Source organism: Stylophora pistillata, chromosome 12 (assembly GCF_964205215.1).
Source record: "Stylophora pistillata chromosome 12, jaStyPist1.2, whole genome shotgun sequence".
Taxonomy (NCBI): Eukaryota; Metazoa; Cnidaria; class Anthozoa; order Scleractinia; family Pocilloporidae; genus Stylophora; species Stylophora pistillata.
In genome coordinates this window covers 2,764,512-2,777,576 of record NC_142530.1, presented here as the reverse complement: position 1 = coordinate 2,777,576, position 13,065 = coordinate 2,764,512, and the positions used below count along the sequence as shown (strand labels likewise).

Genomic DNA, 13,065 nt, shown 5'->3' with positions numbered 1-13,065 from the left:
GAAGATTTCTTTAGGGAAAAGTTGAGTTCACTCAAATGTGGTTTTACTGTATAACAACACACGTTTAATGGTAGAAGGTATAAATTTCTTATACCCCTGCACTGCCAGGGCACTCTACTTGGCTTAGTTTCAGAGCATCTTCTCTCACAGATATATGACACCATCTTACTCTTACATGTGTCAGGTGTGACAGTGACGATACCCATGTCACATTCATAAGATAAAAACAATGCAATCGTTGTTTACCCCAATGCCGGCCATGACAGGTAAGAACAGGCCGTGACAGTGACAATACCCCTGTCACACTCATAAGATAAAAACAATGCAACCTTTGTTTACCCCAGTGCAGGCCATGACAGGTAAGGACAGGCTGTGACAGTAATGATACCCCTGTCACACTCATAGGATAAAAACAATGCAACCTTTGTTTAACCCAATGCAGACCATGACAGGTAAGGACAGGCTGTGACAGTGACGATACCCCTGTCACACTCATAGGATAAAAACAATGCAACCTTTGTTTACCCCAATGTAGACCATGGCAGGTAAGGACAGGCCGTAACAGTGACGATACCCCTGTGACACTCATAGGATAAAAACAATGCAACCTTTGTTTACCCCAATGCAGGCCATGACAGGTAAGGATAGGCAAAAAGCATTATTTTGGTCAATGGCTTAACCACGGAATCCAATTTTTTTTCAAATCTTTCAAAATCCCCTTGGTTGTGTTTGTTGCCATGAGCAGACATCTTTCCAATCTTTAGTGCCCAGTGTGTTCACAACCAAATTCAAGAAAAAATCTTCTATTAAAGAACGTCCTCTCCAGGTGCAATCCTAATGACATGATTCATGAAAAAATCACATGATTAACAAAAAACCAAACCAAGTTTATGCTGCAATTGTGATTATTTTTGCATCAAAATGTGGGCAGAGTACGCCTCCATAAAACTTTCATTGAAAGGGGCTAGAGCCCTCTAATAACTTTCTGGTGGAAAAAGTCTACCCCAAAGGCTTTTGTCAATGCATATATTTCATAATCAATATTTCTACCTCAAATTTAGTCACAGTTCTGATATATTAGCCACATGCATGCATATTGCCCAATCCTGCTTGCACAGCTCTCATGATTAGCAAATGGGACTCCCATTTAGAATGCTCACATGAGTACAGACTCAATTGGATTTCAGTCAGCTCAAGTACTATCATAAAAATCTCTTAATGATGAGCCCTCCCAGAAGCATAGCATCACCAGTCACTAGTCTTTATCCACAAATTTTTGTCTGACAGACTCATTTGAGATCTCTATAATTGAATCCCTCAGCAAGTTCTTTTAACCCTTGAGCTCCTGAGCGATGAACATATAATTTCTCCTTAACATGTCACCCTTGAATGAAATTTAAAGGTCATGAGAATATAGGAAATGATCACAAGTTTAGGTGTTGATTGTCACACAAATTCTCCTTGTCATTACCAAAGGAAATGAAAAGAGAACAGTGGGGAGAATTTTAATACTAATGTTCGGGTGTATGTAAAGGGTTAAAGGGGTTAAACTCAACCAAAGAAGTAGATATTTCTGTTATTTCCTTATCTTGTTTGATAAGAGGTTAATTGAGGGCAAAATTATCTTGATGAGCTAAAACACTTTACATACAATTAAACAAACCCCTATATAATGAAAACCTCAGTATAATGAAAGATACTTCAGTTTCAGCCAGGCTAAAGTTACAGTAAAATGTATGCCACAGAACCTTGATATGACGAACCCTCGATATAAAAAACCAATTTCCCCAGCCCCTTGGCACTTCGTTAAATCGAGGTTGCACTGTAATTGAAATACGAGACAATCACTAAACATTCTACTAAAATTAATAAGTTATTTTTTGGTATTTTATTATATTAGGGATCCATTTTTTAAAACTTTGTGTTCACAACATAAGTTAATCTATTTACAATTTTTAAATGGAATGACATCCAAGAGGAAAAAAAGCGAAATAAAACCACGCGTTTAAAAATGTGTCTGTTTCAGTCTAAATACAATCTGGGCACGATGTCGTAACTGTACAATAATTAACACTTTTTCATAAATAAAACTCTCTCTTTAACAAGTAAGAAATCCCACTGATCTTGCACAGTGTAAGCACTCAATTAATCTGGTGGAAATAAATCACAAAGGAAACGAAAACGAGAGGAACGTTATCGCCAACCGTTTCGTGTCAACTGTGTACATTTCACGGAGAAACAACAGACGTAAACTCAAGAACTTAGCAAATACCTTATCGGTTTGGCAAATGCCGCTAGAAACGGTCAAGTTCTCGTTTATCAGTTTTAGAGTCTGGTGAATATTCTGATCAGACAAAAGAGAAATACGTTGTGCAACCGAAGAAGCGACGAAGGAAGTCATCAACGCGTCAAGTGATCTATACATTTGAAATCTGATTACCCATTTCCTACCGCATATTCCCGAAGGATCATGACTCGAAAGCTAAATTCTGCTTGTTTCGTTCTTCTTTGCTGAGAAATTAGTCAGTACGGCTGTGAAGTCCCATCTATAAAACTCAAAAGCCGAAGAAACATAATTCTCAGTCTACATAAGAGAAATAAACGGATGGTAACCCATTTAGGCAACAGCTGGTTCGTGTCTTGAAGACTACAGAGAGCCCCTTTGGGAAAAGAAATGTACACGAAATTAAGTTACCCCAACTTTCGACTCCACAATCTTTCAAAACAACTTCCTTGTTTTCACGCCATATTTTCAAGTTCCTGTGGTAAAGAATGCTTTGGCCCGGTCGGATGTTGCGTTAGTATGTGGTGTCGAAGGCCACTTGGGCTTTTGTAGCTTTTCCCACAATGGCATTTATGAGCTTTCAGCTTTGGTCGGCTCGAGTCTTTCCTGTGGCCATACTTGGCATGGTATTTTATTCCGTTAACATTCTTGTATCGTTTTCCGCACCCAGGAACTGGACAAATATATCGTTTCCCTTCGCCATCATCTGTTGCCACGGCGTTCAATACCAGGTCGCTGGCAAAACTATCAGAAGTCCAAGAATCGTCGCTATTGTCACTCAAATTGCCATCTTCCTCTCCCCCGTCAAGCGTATCTGGTGTATTCAGTGTCGGAATAGGTATTTTAGGAGGGGTTGTTCTCTTCTTTTTTATTACATTGTGGTCTGGGCTTGGCGTGACTGGTTCTGTAGCAGTCAAAACAGGGTCTTTCTGTTTGGCATTGCGTGCTGCATCGGTGAAGAAGCAGTTGATGTACGATAGAGGTAGCGCCGTCGGCTGAGCAGCCTCTTGTTTCTCGAGAACTCTGGGGTCTTTTTCGATATGGACGACTTCGATATGGTCGATTAGATCTAACAAGGAAGTGCACTGCTTACCACAACCGTGCCATAGGCAAGAGTATCGGTAAAAGGCAGCCATTTTTTGCAGCTTGCCTCTGTTTCGACAAGTCGCGCCATTACATCATCGCGAAGCTTTTCAAACCGTTTTGACGTCACAGCAGCTATATTGCGCAAATCATGTTTTCTCCAGATGGTTCTCGCAAAACACGTGGGGCGCACGTGGCGGAAAGCAAAACTCATGACAACAGGTGTATTTGGAGCTAGTAATTATTTACAGACAAAAGATCGATTTGCCATCACATAAATTTAAATAATGAGTTTTGTCATCAAGTAACCAACTCTCTAGTTCTTCCACTTTTCCTCAATGGAACTTTTCTTCAAACTTCTGCCTATAGTTTTGGGAGCCGTAAATTTTTATTATCAAAGAACGAAGTTCCACCGCTGAAAACCTCTGGTAAAACTTCAATATGTGACATAAAGAAAAGAAAAGAATAAAAACACAAACGTAAATTTGAATTTAATTATCTTTCTAAGCAGGTGGCGTTTCCTTTCTTTATTTAGGAACAAGCGGTACTACCCTCTCTAACTTGAAAACCTTTCTTTTTGCAGAGGTTGGGAGGACTTTGTATTCCTTGTCATGGGGAAATTCAAGGTGTAATAAACCTTTTAACATTTTTGATGGATTAAAATCCAGTTATTGCCAACAACATGTCACGTTACCAGACAATGTTTACACAACTTCCGTATGGCAGTTGTTTGTTGCGTTCTTGGGGAACACACTTTTTTCTTACCAGGCCTCTCTCCTCTCGGGAGAATAAATGAGTACCAGTGAACTGTCAGGTGGAACTTGAAAAAGTGCTGGGGGGGGGGGGAGAGAGTGTAACCCACCATGGACTAACATCCCATGGGGTAAGGAAGCTTGGAAAAGCCCTTGCAATTGTGTGAGTTGATGTTGCATGCAGACCTCTCCTTATTTTGCTTCATGTTGAGCAGCAAGGCCAGTTGCAAATTTGAAATCTGATTAAAATTCTGAACTCAAGCCAGGTGATACACACTGTAGGATTTTATCTCAGTTTTCATAGCATGAAGTGAACAGGGGTATAGCTACACCCCCTGGAAAAAATACTAGTCCATTGCATGTTGGGGCCTCTGTGTTTTGTCAGGTTTCAATAAAACTTTTCCGATACCCATTCATACTCCTGGGTGGAGAGGGGCACTGTGATAAAAAAAGTCTTGCCAATAAAACAAAGCAAAACCAAGCCTAAAAACAAGACCTCAATGATGCTAGACTGCAGAACAGGTGAGCATGAAAGGTGAGTCAGGCACATAAGGATGAATACAAAAAGTAATTTATTTAGTCCATTTTGGTGCATTCCCTTCCTTGTCATGACTAGTGCTTGCCTCGCCCTTCCCTTTGTTTACCTGAAAAATGCCTAAAAAATAATGTCTGTTTTGCAGGCTGCAATAATTCATGGGATTCAAACTAGGATTAGCGATCAGTGCTGGTCATATGTCAACCTTGAACAACCATACAGTATCAAATAGTCACATTTTTTTATTGAAAATGTTTTTTAACGCAGATTTCAGCAGGTCTGAGTGAAAATAGATAGTTTTGTACTCCTTTGAATGACAAAACAGAATTATCATTAAACGAAATCCTTGAGGTACTCCCTGTTTTGTACTTCTTCAAGAGACTAAACTGAGTTACTGGTATTACTAAAAGAAAAATCTTTCACAGACATCCCATGCTTTGTACTTCTTATGTTCTGTACTTCTTTCAGTGACAAAACAGAATTATTACTGTAAGAAATCTTCAATAGACATCTCACACTTTTGCACAACCGAGCATCCTTGTGAGCAAAAGTTTAACTCCCTTGAACTCTGTACCATAAATAATAAATAATGAAACAATGCAGTTGACAGTATGACTGCTGAACATACCCCACCACTGCTTCTATTCACCAAAATTTTTTATCAACTATTAGTCCTAGCTTGGAGAGCTGACAGCTCCTTCGAAGGCTGGCCCAACTTGGCCCCAGCACCAGTATTCATGAAGTTTTTCTGAAACTATGTACTCTGTCGCTGATGCTCAATGGATCTCTGTCATCTTAATAATGTATCAGAGCTTTTTTGTGTACAGGTTAGCTGAGGTCTGAAATAATTTTTGTACTCGGATACCAAGTCTTGATTAAACACTTTTGTTTCAACTGCCAAATGGTATACTTTGGTCACAAAAACTTGTGATTTGTAAAGTTTTCAAAGGACAGAGAAATAAAAGAGGTGCAGTCCTAGAAATGCTTTTCTACTTAAAACATACTAGTTCCTTTTCATCATCAGTTCATGATTGTTAAACAAATTCTCCTTGTCAGCACCTTAGGAAATGCACAGAGAACAATCTCAAGAATATGTATTCTGATGAAAAAGTGTAAAGAGTTAAACAGTTGTTTACTTCCAGCAAGCTTGATCATGGTTCAGGTCAACTCCCATGGTTTATAGTTGAATTCAGCATGTCCTAACTTCTTCATGTACTCTGTACCAGACCTCCACTTTCAGGATCAAATTCAAAGTAGATCTTTCTGTATTTTCTTGAAGCCAGGAATGTGAACAAGCCCCACTTGAAAGTCATGAAGTTCCACACGCAAACTATGAAGTTCCCTGTAATAACAACTCCTGTGAAAAAGAGAATCACAGATCAATTATTAAATGATAATCATTACTGCTTAGAAGAGGTACAAGATGATTGTCACTAGATTGACAAAATGCTTTTTCTTTCCTACATTTTCAGATCATAAAACATGTTTCACAAATGGGTCAAAGATTAATGATGGTATTAGAAATGATTGGATAGTGATTTGATTTCTTTTCACAAGTCAGAGTTTACACCAAAATTAAGAGCAATTAACCCATTCAGCCCCTAGATCTCATAAGAAATTCTCCATAATGTCTGCTATACAATTCAAATAAAGTTAGTTCAGAGAATTTGGTTTGGGATCAACTAATAATATCCTAAAAGATATTTTCATTATTCTCATCACTTGTCTGCTTGAAATTATGTTGATAATGTAAGGAGAAATTCTGTCTTGGTCAGTCATGGGAGTTGAAGGTTCATATTGGCCTTCAATATTCTGTTGATCTGCTGGCAAAAAAGTGAAAAGTGGGATCTGGGAATAAATTGTCAACTAACCATCCCAAGTCATCCAATCCCCTATTGGGTGCAACAAGGTTATTACGTAGGAAGAAAAATTGGTTTACTGTATGGTGCAAGTTGCTTTGTGTGTTTGCAGACAAATACTATTAATACACGTATTATTATGCAAGTAATGTGAGTAGGCGCAAGCAAGAAGTGAAATGTAAGAAAGAAGGAGGAGAGAGAAAGGGCGGCAGTTATTTCATAAAATATTTAATCACTTTCACCAGAGTGTGGTGAGGGTCGCACAACAGAGCGAGGCTCCAAATTAAGTGCGCCCTATATCCCACCCATCCCACCCCAGGGGAGGACATCCATCACACAGTAATCTCGTGTGTGGGAAATTAACGTCTCCTACCCCAACCCTGCAGGAGACGGGACCTCCATTTATTCGTCCCTATCCGAGAAGACTAGAATATCTAACCATTTCTTGATGTTATAGAAAGGTAGCAAATTCTTCTCAATTATTTTAAGACCCTGAGTGTTGGTCCGGCTGGGGCTCGAACCCTCGACCTCCCACACAACAGTCCAGCGCTCTATCCATTGAGCTAACCGGGAGGCGGTTAAATAGTTAAATAGTTATTGGATGATTTATTTCAGGCCTAATAATATACATAAAAAAAAATACTCCGTTCTGATTGGTTAAAATAAATGCAGTTTACAGGTAATTCAGTGCAGAAGAGAGTTAATTCAGTGCAGAAGAGGGTTAATTCAGTCCAAAGAAAGTAACAAATCAGACATTCTAATGGTCAATAATCAAACAAATTCACAGAATTACCAAACTCACTGAGCAATTTCTTGAACTGTTTGGCCGGACTTTGAACTTTTATGCACCTTAAAGATGTGAAAATGTCATTTTATCTTATTGTTTTGATCGTACACAGTTGTTTTGATCGTACACAGTTGTTTTGACCGAGTGCAAAATGTCACTTGTAGGGTTTGAATAAATTATTTTTGCACATGATGCCCGTGCTTTTCTCCTGCATAATTATGATAAGCTATCTCGTATTTTTTCATGTATATTACTATTACATAATCACACGACTTTTCACGTGCAATAAATAAGCATTGTAAATTTTTTCAAAGACCACAGATTGCACTCGTCCTATGGGCTCATGAAATTTTGTTAATCTTTGAAAAAATTTACTCGTGCTTGTCTATTCCAAATTGCACGAGAAAAATCATGTGATTACCTACACAAACGGGAAAATATTTGACTCTCGATCATGACGTACGGACCAAGTGCATGATCTCGAACCGAATAAAACGGCCTTCGGCCCTCCCACTTATTCCATAATGTTATTGTTGTATCAGAAATAAAAACATGGAGCAAATGCTGAACAAACTAGCACTCAAAAACAAAAAAAAGAGAAAATTCAGGCACTATTAAAAACATGAAACATGCACAGTACACCAACCTGTTTCGTGTCTTGCTATTCCAAAGGCAATGTTTATTATGAAGGCGATTATTCCAGAAATCATGCCACCCACACCGAAACTCTCGAAAATGGTAAATTTTCTTTTTGAAAAGAGCCTATTGACATCGCGATAAACAGCTACAGTCAAATACAGGAAAGTACTCGCAAATATTGCTGACACGCCAGCCCAACTAGCTGCGTTGTGGTTGTGGTAAATCGCAGCAAAAGCTACACACCCAGCGATTCCAACAAGAATACCAATAACTGCTCCAATTATCCGTAAAACTGTCTTGTACCTCTTGTATCCTATCGACACTCGCGTTAAAGTTTCACCCATACCGTCGTCACTGTCTCGAGAAAGACACTCTTTGGAAAATATCCTTATCACCAGGCACAGTTATTACCCATGTGGCTCTTCGCACCATGGTAGGGATAACGCTTATCCACGTAGTTCACGCAACATTTCAACGCGTGACGTAACGCAAACAAAAATATGGAAGCCGAGTATGATCTTTCACGATCAAGTGGAATTGTAGCTTGTTCCAAGCGTTGAGTAAGTCATACGGAGTGCCACAGCAAACAGTGCAATGGTAGCTTCAAAGTGAACAAAATGAAAGAGGATTTAGGTGTTCTATAAAGTCGATCACTCGGCCCTCTTATCATCACCTGAGGCATGAGGCTGTCTCAGAACAACCTCGTTCCCAGGGTCTCTCATCTTTCCGCCCCCACGCACGAGCGATATATAGAGGTACCCCTCTCTCGCTCGAGGGGGGCGGGAAGATAAGAGACCGTGGACACGAGGTTGGTTCGAGAACAGGTTTAAATGGTGCATTCGTTTCGAACTCAGTCTAATAAAGGAGGAGTAAGGATTGCAGTTTTAGTTTCATTAGCTTATCATACTTTGATAGTTTATTCGTTTGGCTGTGTAAGATTTAGAGGCAGTTTTGGCGTGAAAATAAGAGTGATATGAGATAGGGCGTTTTGCGTATTAAGCCTTGGCAGAAAGAGGGGGTGGGGTGGGGGGTGAAGGGTGAAGGGTGCTCACTGATTTTTAGGCTTCCTAAAGGAGGGCCTGTCTGAGGAGGGGAGCTTAATGTACACCGTAATGCGAAATACTAATTTCTTCTGAGCCAAGGCATCCCCAGCCTGAAAGGACAAGAATCCCAGATTAGCGAATGTGTTTTCAGATGAACAAATCCCCTTCTACAATCGTCCCGAGAATGATTGTTCGGTGATGTTATGTTTCAGAAAAGAGAAGAAGGCACTAACTCGTTCAGCAGGAAAAACCAGGTTAAAAAAAAAGGAAAATGAAAATAGTTACTTATTACATCCATTTTGAAATCCCTGGTGGTCCCTATAATCTGATTGGCTCTAATTGGTGCGATTTATTCACAAATTGCACCATTTTTTGCGCTAAATCGCATCATTTTACGCTTGACTGAGTTTTTGACACATGACGTCAAAGTCTTTCTGTTTTGCGTACAAAATAAGATGTAAAATCATTTCTGGTTTCACTTTTTATTTAAAACCGGCTCAGTTCTGCATCAGTAAGATATTTGAATTGACCAAGTCCTGTATTTGGGTGATTTCATAATGGATGTAATAAAGTGGTAATTGAACCTCGTGTCGTGTAATTTTGGTCTGAAATCATACTTGTGATTTCAAATAAAACTCGCGCTGCGCGCTCGTTCGATTTTAAAATCACGCATATGATTTCAGACCAAATTGCACTCTACTCGGTTTAATTACCATTATAAATCCTTGTTTATTTGAGTAATGTGAAAAATAAACTGTAGCGACTTTCGGGATATCGTTTTGAGCAACTTTTAGATATTTGAGCAACTTTCTATCTAAAGAATTTTGAGTATTGAAGCCCTACCAACAATTTCTGGATCTACCCTGAAAAATAAGATTGGAAAATTCTACAACACGTACACTATAGCGATTTTTATTGGGGTATTCTCCCTAAATAACTACTTAATTAAATTTTGCCATGATTCCTCCCTGAATCCTCTTCTACAGTACATACTTAAAACCAATCCTTCCTTGAAGTTCTCTACTCAAGACGTGTAAACTCTTACATGTAGTTATTTGTACGTAACGATCCACTAAAATACAGTATAATAAACATAAAAGCATGCCAACATTTGCAGCCTGGTTCTCACTAGGTTCCGCACTAAAATTCGTCAGCCTTTAGGTCTGGTTCATACTTTGCACCAAACCAGGAGAAAATTCAAGGTACTTCTTTTTAAAACTCCGTGCAGACATGAAGATGAAGAAACCCCAACTCAAGCACTTAACAGTCCAAATACACACCACCAGGTAGCCTTTTGCGGTTATTTCTGCAAAGATTATAAACGTTTCATAATTTCTAACTAAATATTTGGGAGGTTTTAGTTGAGTGAGTTGCGGGCAAAAGTTCTGTTCTCGAGCTAAGTGATCCATCAAATCGGAGCCTGTCCCGAGGCGCGAGGGGGACATTGAGGGACTCTAAACACCACAAGACCGCAAAAAAAAAACAAAACAAAAAAAAAAAAATTCGGCAAATATTGCAATGTCGCAAAATAAAATCGCCGAGTAACGCAATACTTCAATAACGAGTTGAAACTCGATTTTGATGACTCGATGCATTTTTCAATGGGAAAAACTTTGGGAAACTGGAAAAGGCTCAGAAAACTGTGGAAGACTAGGAGGATAATTTTTAATACCGTCCAAAATGCTAAAAAAAAAATACCGCAATACCGCAATTTGAAATCAAAATCACCGAAAAACCGCAAAAAAAATTGTTCAATACCGCAATACCGCAAACCCCAATGTCCCCCTCTATTCCGGTATCTGAAGTAGTACTACTTCTAATATTACTCGGTTTCTCCTCTGTGATCTTGAAAGAATGAAAAATTTGAGCAGAGGAATGGCTTCCTATGCGAATATGTAATCGACATGCACTGAAAATGTCATCAAAAATTTACCTAATAAAGCTCACCACTCTTTTAAGGTCAGAAGATCTGCATAATTCCTTGATCGTTAAGTGCAAGGCGCTCGTTTCTTAGCCCAAGAATTATTTAGATGAGTCCAGGAAAAGGTTTGCTCGAGGTCTTGCATAGATTTGAAAATCAGAGCTCGCGTTGTTTAAATTTCATACTTCCCTGGGGGGCGAATAAACGCTCTTAGTATAATTTCAGAGCTGAACAAAGAGTTTCCAGCAATCTGATTGGTCGAGCGGTTCCTTATATGACGGTACATAAACTGCTCCGCGCGGTTTATATAAAATGTTAAACTAAAATGTTAATAAATGTTACTAAAATGTTATGATTTTAGAAATTTCTCTGTTGTTCAGCTCTGAAATTATACTAAAACAATTATTATCCAATTACACCAAGACGAGTACAAATAACGCCATAGACGAGTACAAATATCACGTGGTATTTGTACTCGTCTATTGTAGAGTACCGGTTAAACAGGTTTTCTCGCATCGCGCAAGCGAAGAATTGGATTGTAGTTACGAAAAAAAAAAAAACAAATGGCGGACAATTTGAATCATATTTCCGACGACGAAGTGTCAGAATGGCTGGCAAATATAGATCCAACTTCTTTAGATGAATCGAACGAAGAAAAACAGCTTGACGACCAGAAAAGTTCTTCATTTAATGAAGAAAATAGAAACAGCAGCACAACAACGCGCCAATTCCGTTCCGCTTCGCATACTTCTGTCACGCACTCCTGTAACTCCCGTAAATAAATATCCGCGAAATTCGCCCGCAGAAACAACAGTTTGGCGTGTTGGATAATAAATAACTTATTAGACGTTTTGTTGCGTAGTACGCTGAGTATTTTTACTCATTATTTGTATTTTGACGAGCCCGTAGGGCTCGTCAAAATACGACACAACTCGCAAAAATACTCAGGGATACTACACAACAAAACGTCTATACTGAAGCGGTAATAACGAGGCACTACTTCCAGGCTGCCGCGGTTTCCGCGCCCTAATGCTGTACCATTGAGCGTCTCAAGTACTGCAGGAATTAGCTAAGTCGATAGCGTCGCATGAATAAAATTTGGATTCCATAGCTCTCTTATGAGTCTGTCTTACCTTTTTCGTTGTGTTTCACCCCAAGTACGATGTAAGAGATAGTCGCAACCAATCCAGCTACCAAAGCAACTACACCAGCGCACATGTACAACGTAAATGTTTCCCTTGGAATGAGTCTTTCGTGATCGCGTCGAACGGAGAAATTAATGCGGAGGAACAAAATAGCGAAGACTGCAGAAATGGCGGCCCATGTTGCAGCGTTGTAGTTTTGGTAAACTTTGACGTAGGTTATGGAGCCAGAGAATCCCGCAATCGCACCAGCGAAGGCTGCGATAATTCGTGTTATCAGTTTGTACTTTTGGTAAGCTGCCCATGCTCGCTTTAGCTTATCGCTCATTGTTACGCGAAGCTGGAAGTAAAGCGAGTCTTGTTTCGTGATTCTCTGCGTCTGGTACAGTCAAGTAGGCCGGGAGCTGGTTAGTCACGCGATCATAGGTGACTGACGCAGAGATAGCTACGGGAAGATATAAACAAACGCTTCACGGTCGCAATCAGAAAAACTGTTCGCTAATTTTTCAGGTTCACTGTTGTAATCCGCCTTAAACTTCTCCAAAAAACATTGACATCACTACAACCTTTCTTGCTTTTTATAAATACCTTCCCAGTGTTCTCCCAACTTACTTTTTAAACTTTCTGCTGTTTAAATCAGTGAAGAAATAATTTCATAAAATTTGACTAAATATTTTAAAATAAGCTTCATAATAGACCGTCTATTTTCCCTGTAATAATATACATGAAAAAATTACACGCTTCTGATTAACTGAAAACGAGTGCATTTTTCATGTAACACGAATGCAAATTACAAATGGCACGCGTGCACTGTCAATATTTCGTTTGTCTTAACTTGTGTTACGCTTCTAAATACACTAATGTAACGTAAATCATTTAGAAGTGGCATGATTTCTCGTGAAGTGAAGTGGAGAGTGTAATCGTCATATAGTGGTACGGTAGATTAGTATCGAGTGCAATTTGGTGTCAATAAGCACGAGTACACTTTTAAATTTTAAGGACTACAAATTGCAACTAAAA

General features: G+C 39.1%; 3 protein-coding genes across 4 annotated transcripts; all 3 read right to left on the bottom strand.

Annotated features, from left to right (window-relative positions):
• Positions 1-1,860: 1,860 nt before the first annotated feature.
• LOC111323525 (juxtaposed with another zinc finger protein 1) lies at positions 1,861-3,489 on the bottom strand. Its single transcript, XM_022926903.2, has one exon. It carries the CDS (start codon positions 3,418-3,420, stop codon positions 2,740-2,742), a length of 681 nt encoding a protein of 226 aa, XP_022782638.2. The 5' UTR covers positions 3,421-3,489; the 3' UTR covers positions 1,861-2,739.
• Positions 3,490-4,878: 1,389 nt separating this feature from the next.
• Positions 4,879-8,285, bottom strand: LOC111323458 (heme transporter hrg1-A). Its single transcript, XM_022926804.2, has 2 exons — positions 7,947-8,285; positions 4,879-6,011 (listed from the first exon to the last, which is right to left on the bottom strand). The coding sequence occupies exons 1-2, from the start codon at positions 8,281-8,283 to the stop codon at positions 5,863-5,865; spliced, it is 486 nt and encodes a 161-aa protein (XP_022782539.1). The 5' UTR covers positions 8,284-8,285; the 3' UTR covers positions 4,879-5,862.
• Positions 8,286-8,405: 120 nt separating this feature from the next.
• Positions 8,406-12,586, bottom strand: LOC111323459 (heme transporter hrg1-A). 2 transcript variants are annotated; one of them, XM_088741676.1, is made up of 2 exons: positions 12,037-12,586; positions 8,406-8,540 (listed from the first exon to the last, which is right to left on the bottom strand). In XM_088741676.1, the coding sequence occupies exons 1-2, from the start codon at positions 12,371-12,373 to the stop codon at positions 8,467-8,469; spliced, it is 411 nt and encodes a 136-aa protein (XP_088597802.1). In that variant the 5' UTR covers positions 12,374-12,586; the 3' UTR covers positions 8,406-8,466. The 2 variants fall into 2 exon arrangements, with proteins under 2 accessions (XP_088597802.1, XP_022782540.2); XM_022926805.2 differs by lacking the exon at positions 8,406-8,540 and adding an exon at positions 9,879-10,288 and having other exon boundaries at positions 12,037-12,544.
• Between the last annotated feature and the right edge of the window lie 479 nt (positions 12,587-13,065).

Bases quoted from the DNA above. Each gene is read 5' to 3' on its own strand.
- LOC111323458 (XM_022926804.2), bottom strand. From the start codon at position 8,283: ATGGGTGAAACTTTAACGCGAGTGTCGATAGGATACAAGAGGTACAAG. The intron at 6,012-7,946 runs GTTGGTGTACTG...TCTTTTTCACAG, and splicing joins AATAGCAAGACACGAAACAG to GAGTTGTTATTACAGGGAAC.
- LOC111323525 (XM_022926903.2), bottom strand. From the start codon at position 3,420: ATGGCTGCCTTTTACCGATACTCTTGCCTATGGCACGGTTGTGGTAAG.
- LOC111323459 (XM_022926805.2), bottom strand. From the start codon at position 12,373: ATGAGCGATAAGCTAAAGCGAGCATGGGCAGCTTACCAAAAGTACAAA. The intron at 10,289-12,036 runs GTAAGACAGACT...TAATCTTTGCAG, and splicing joins GGTGAAACACAACGAAAAAG to AAATAACCGCAAAAGGCTAC.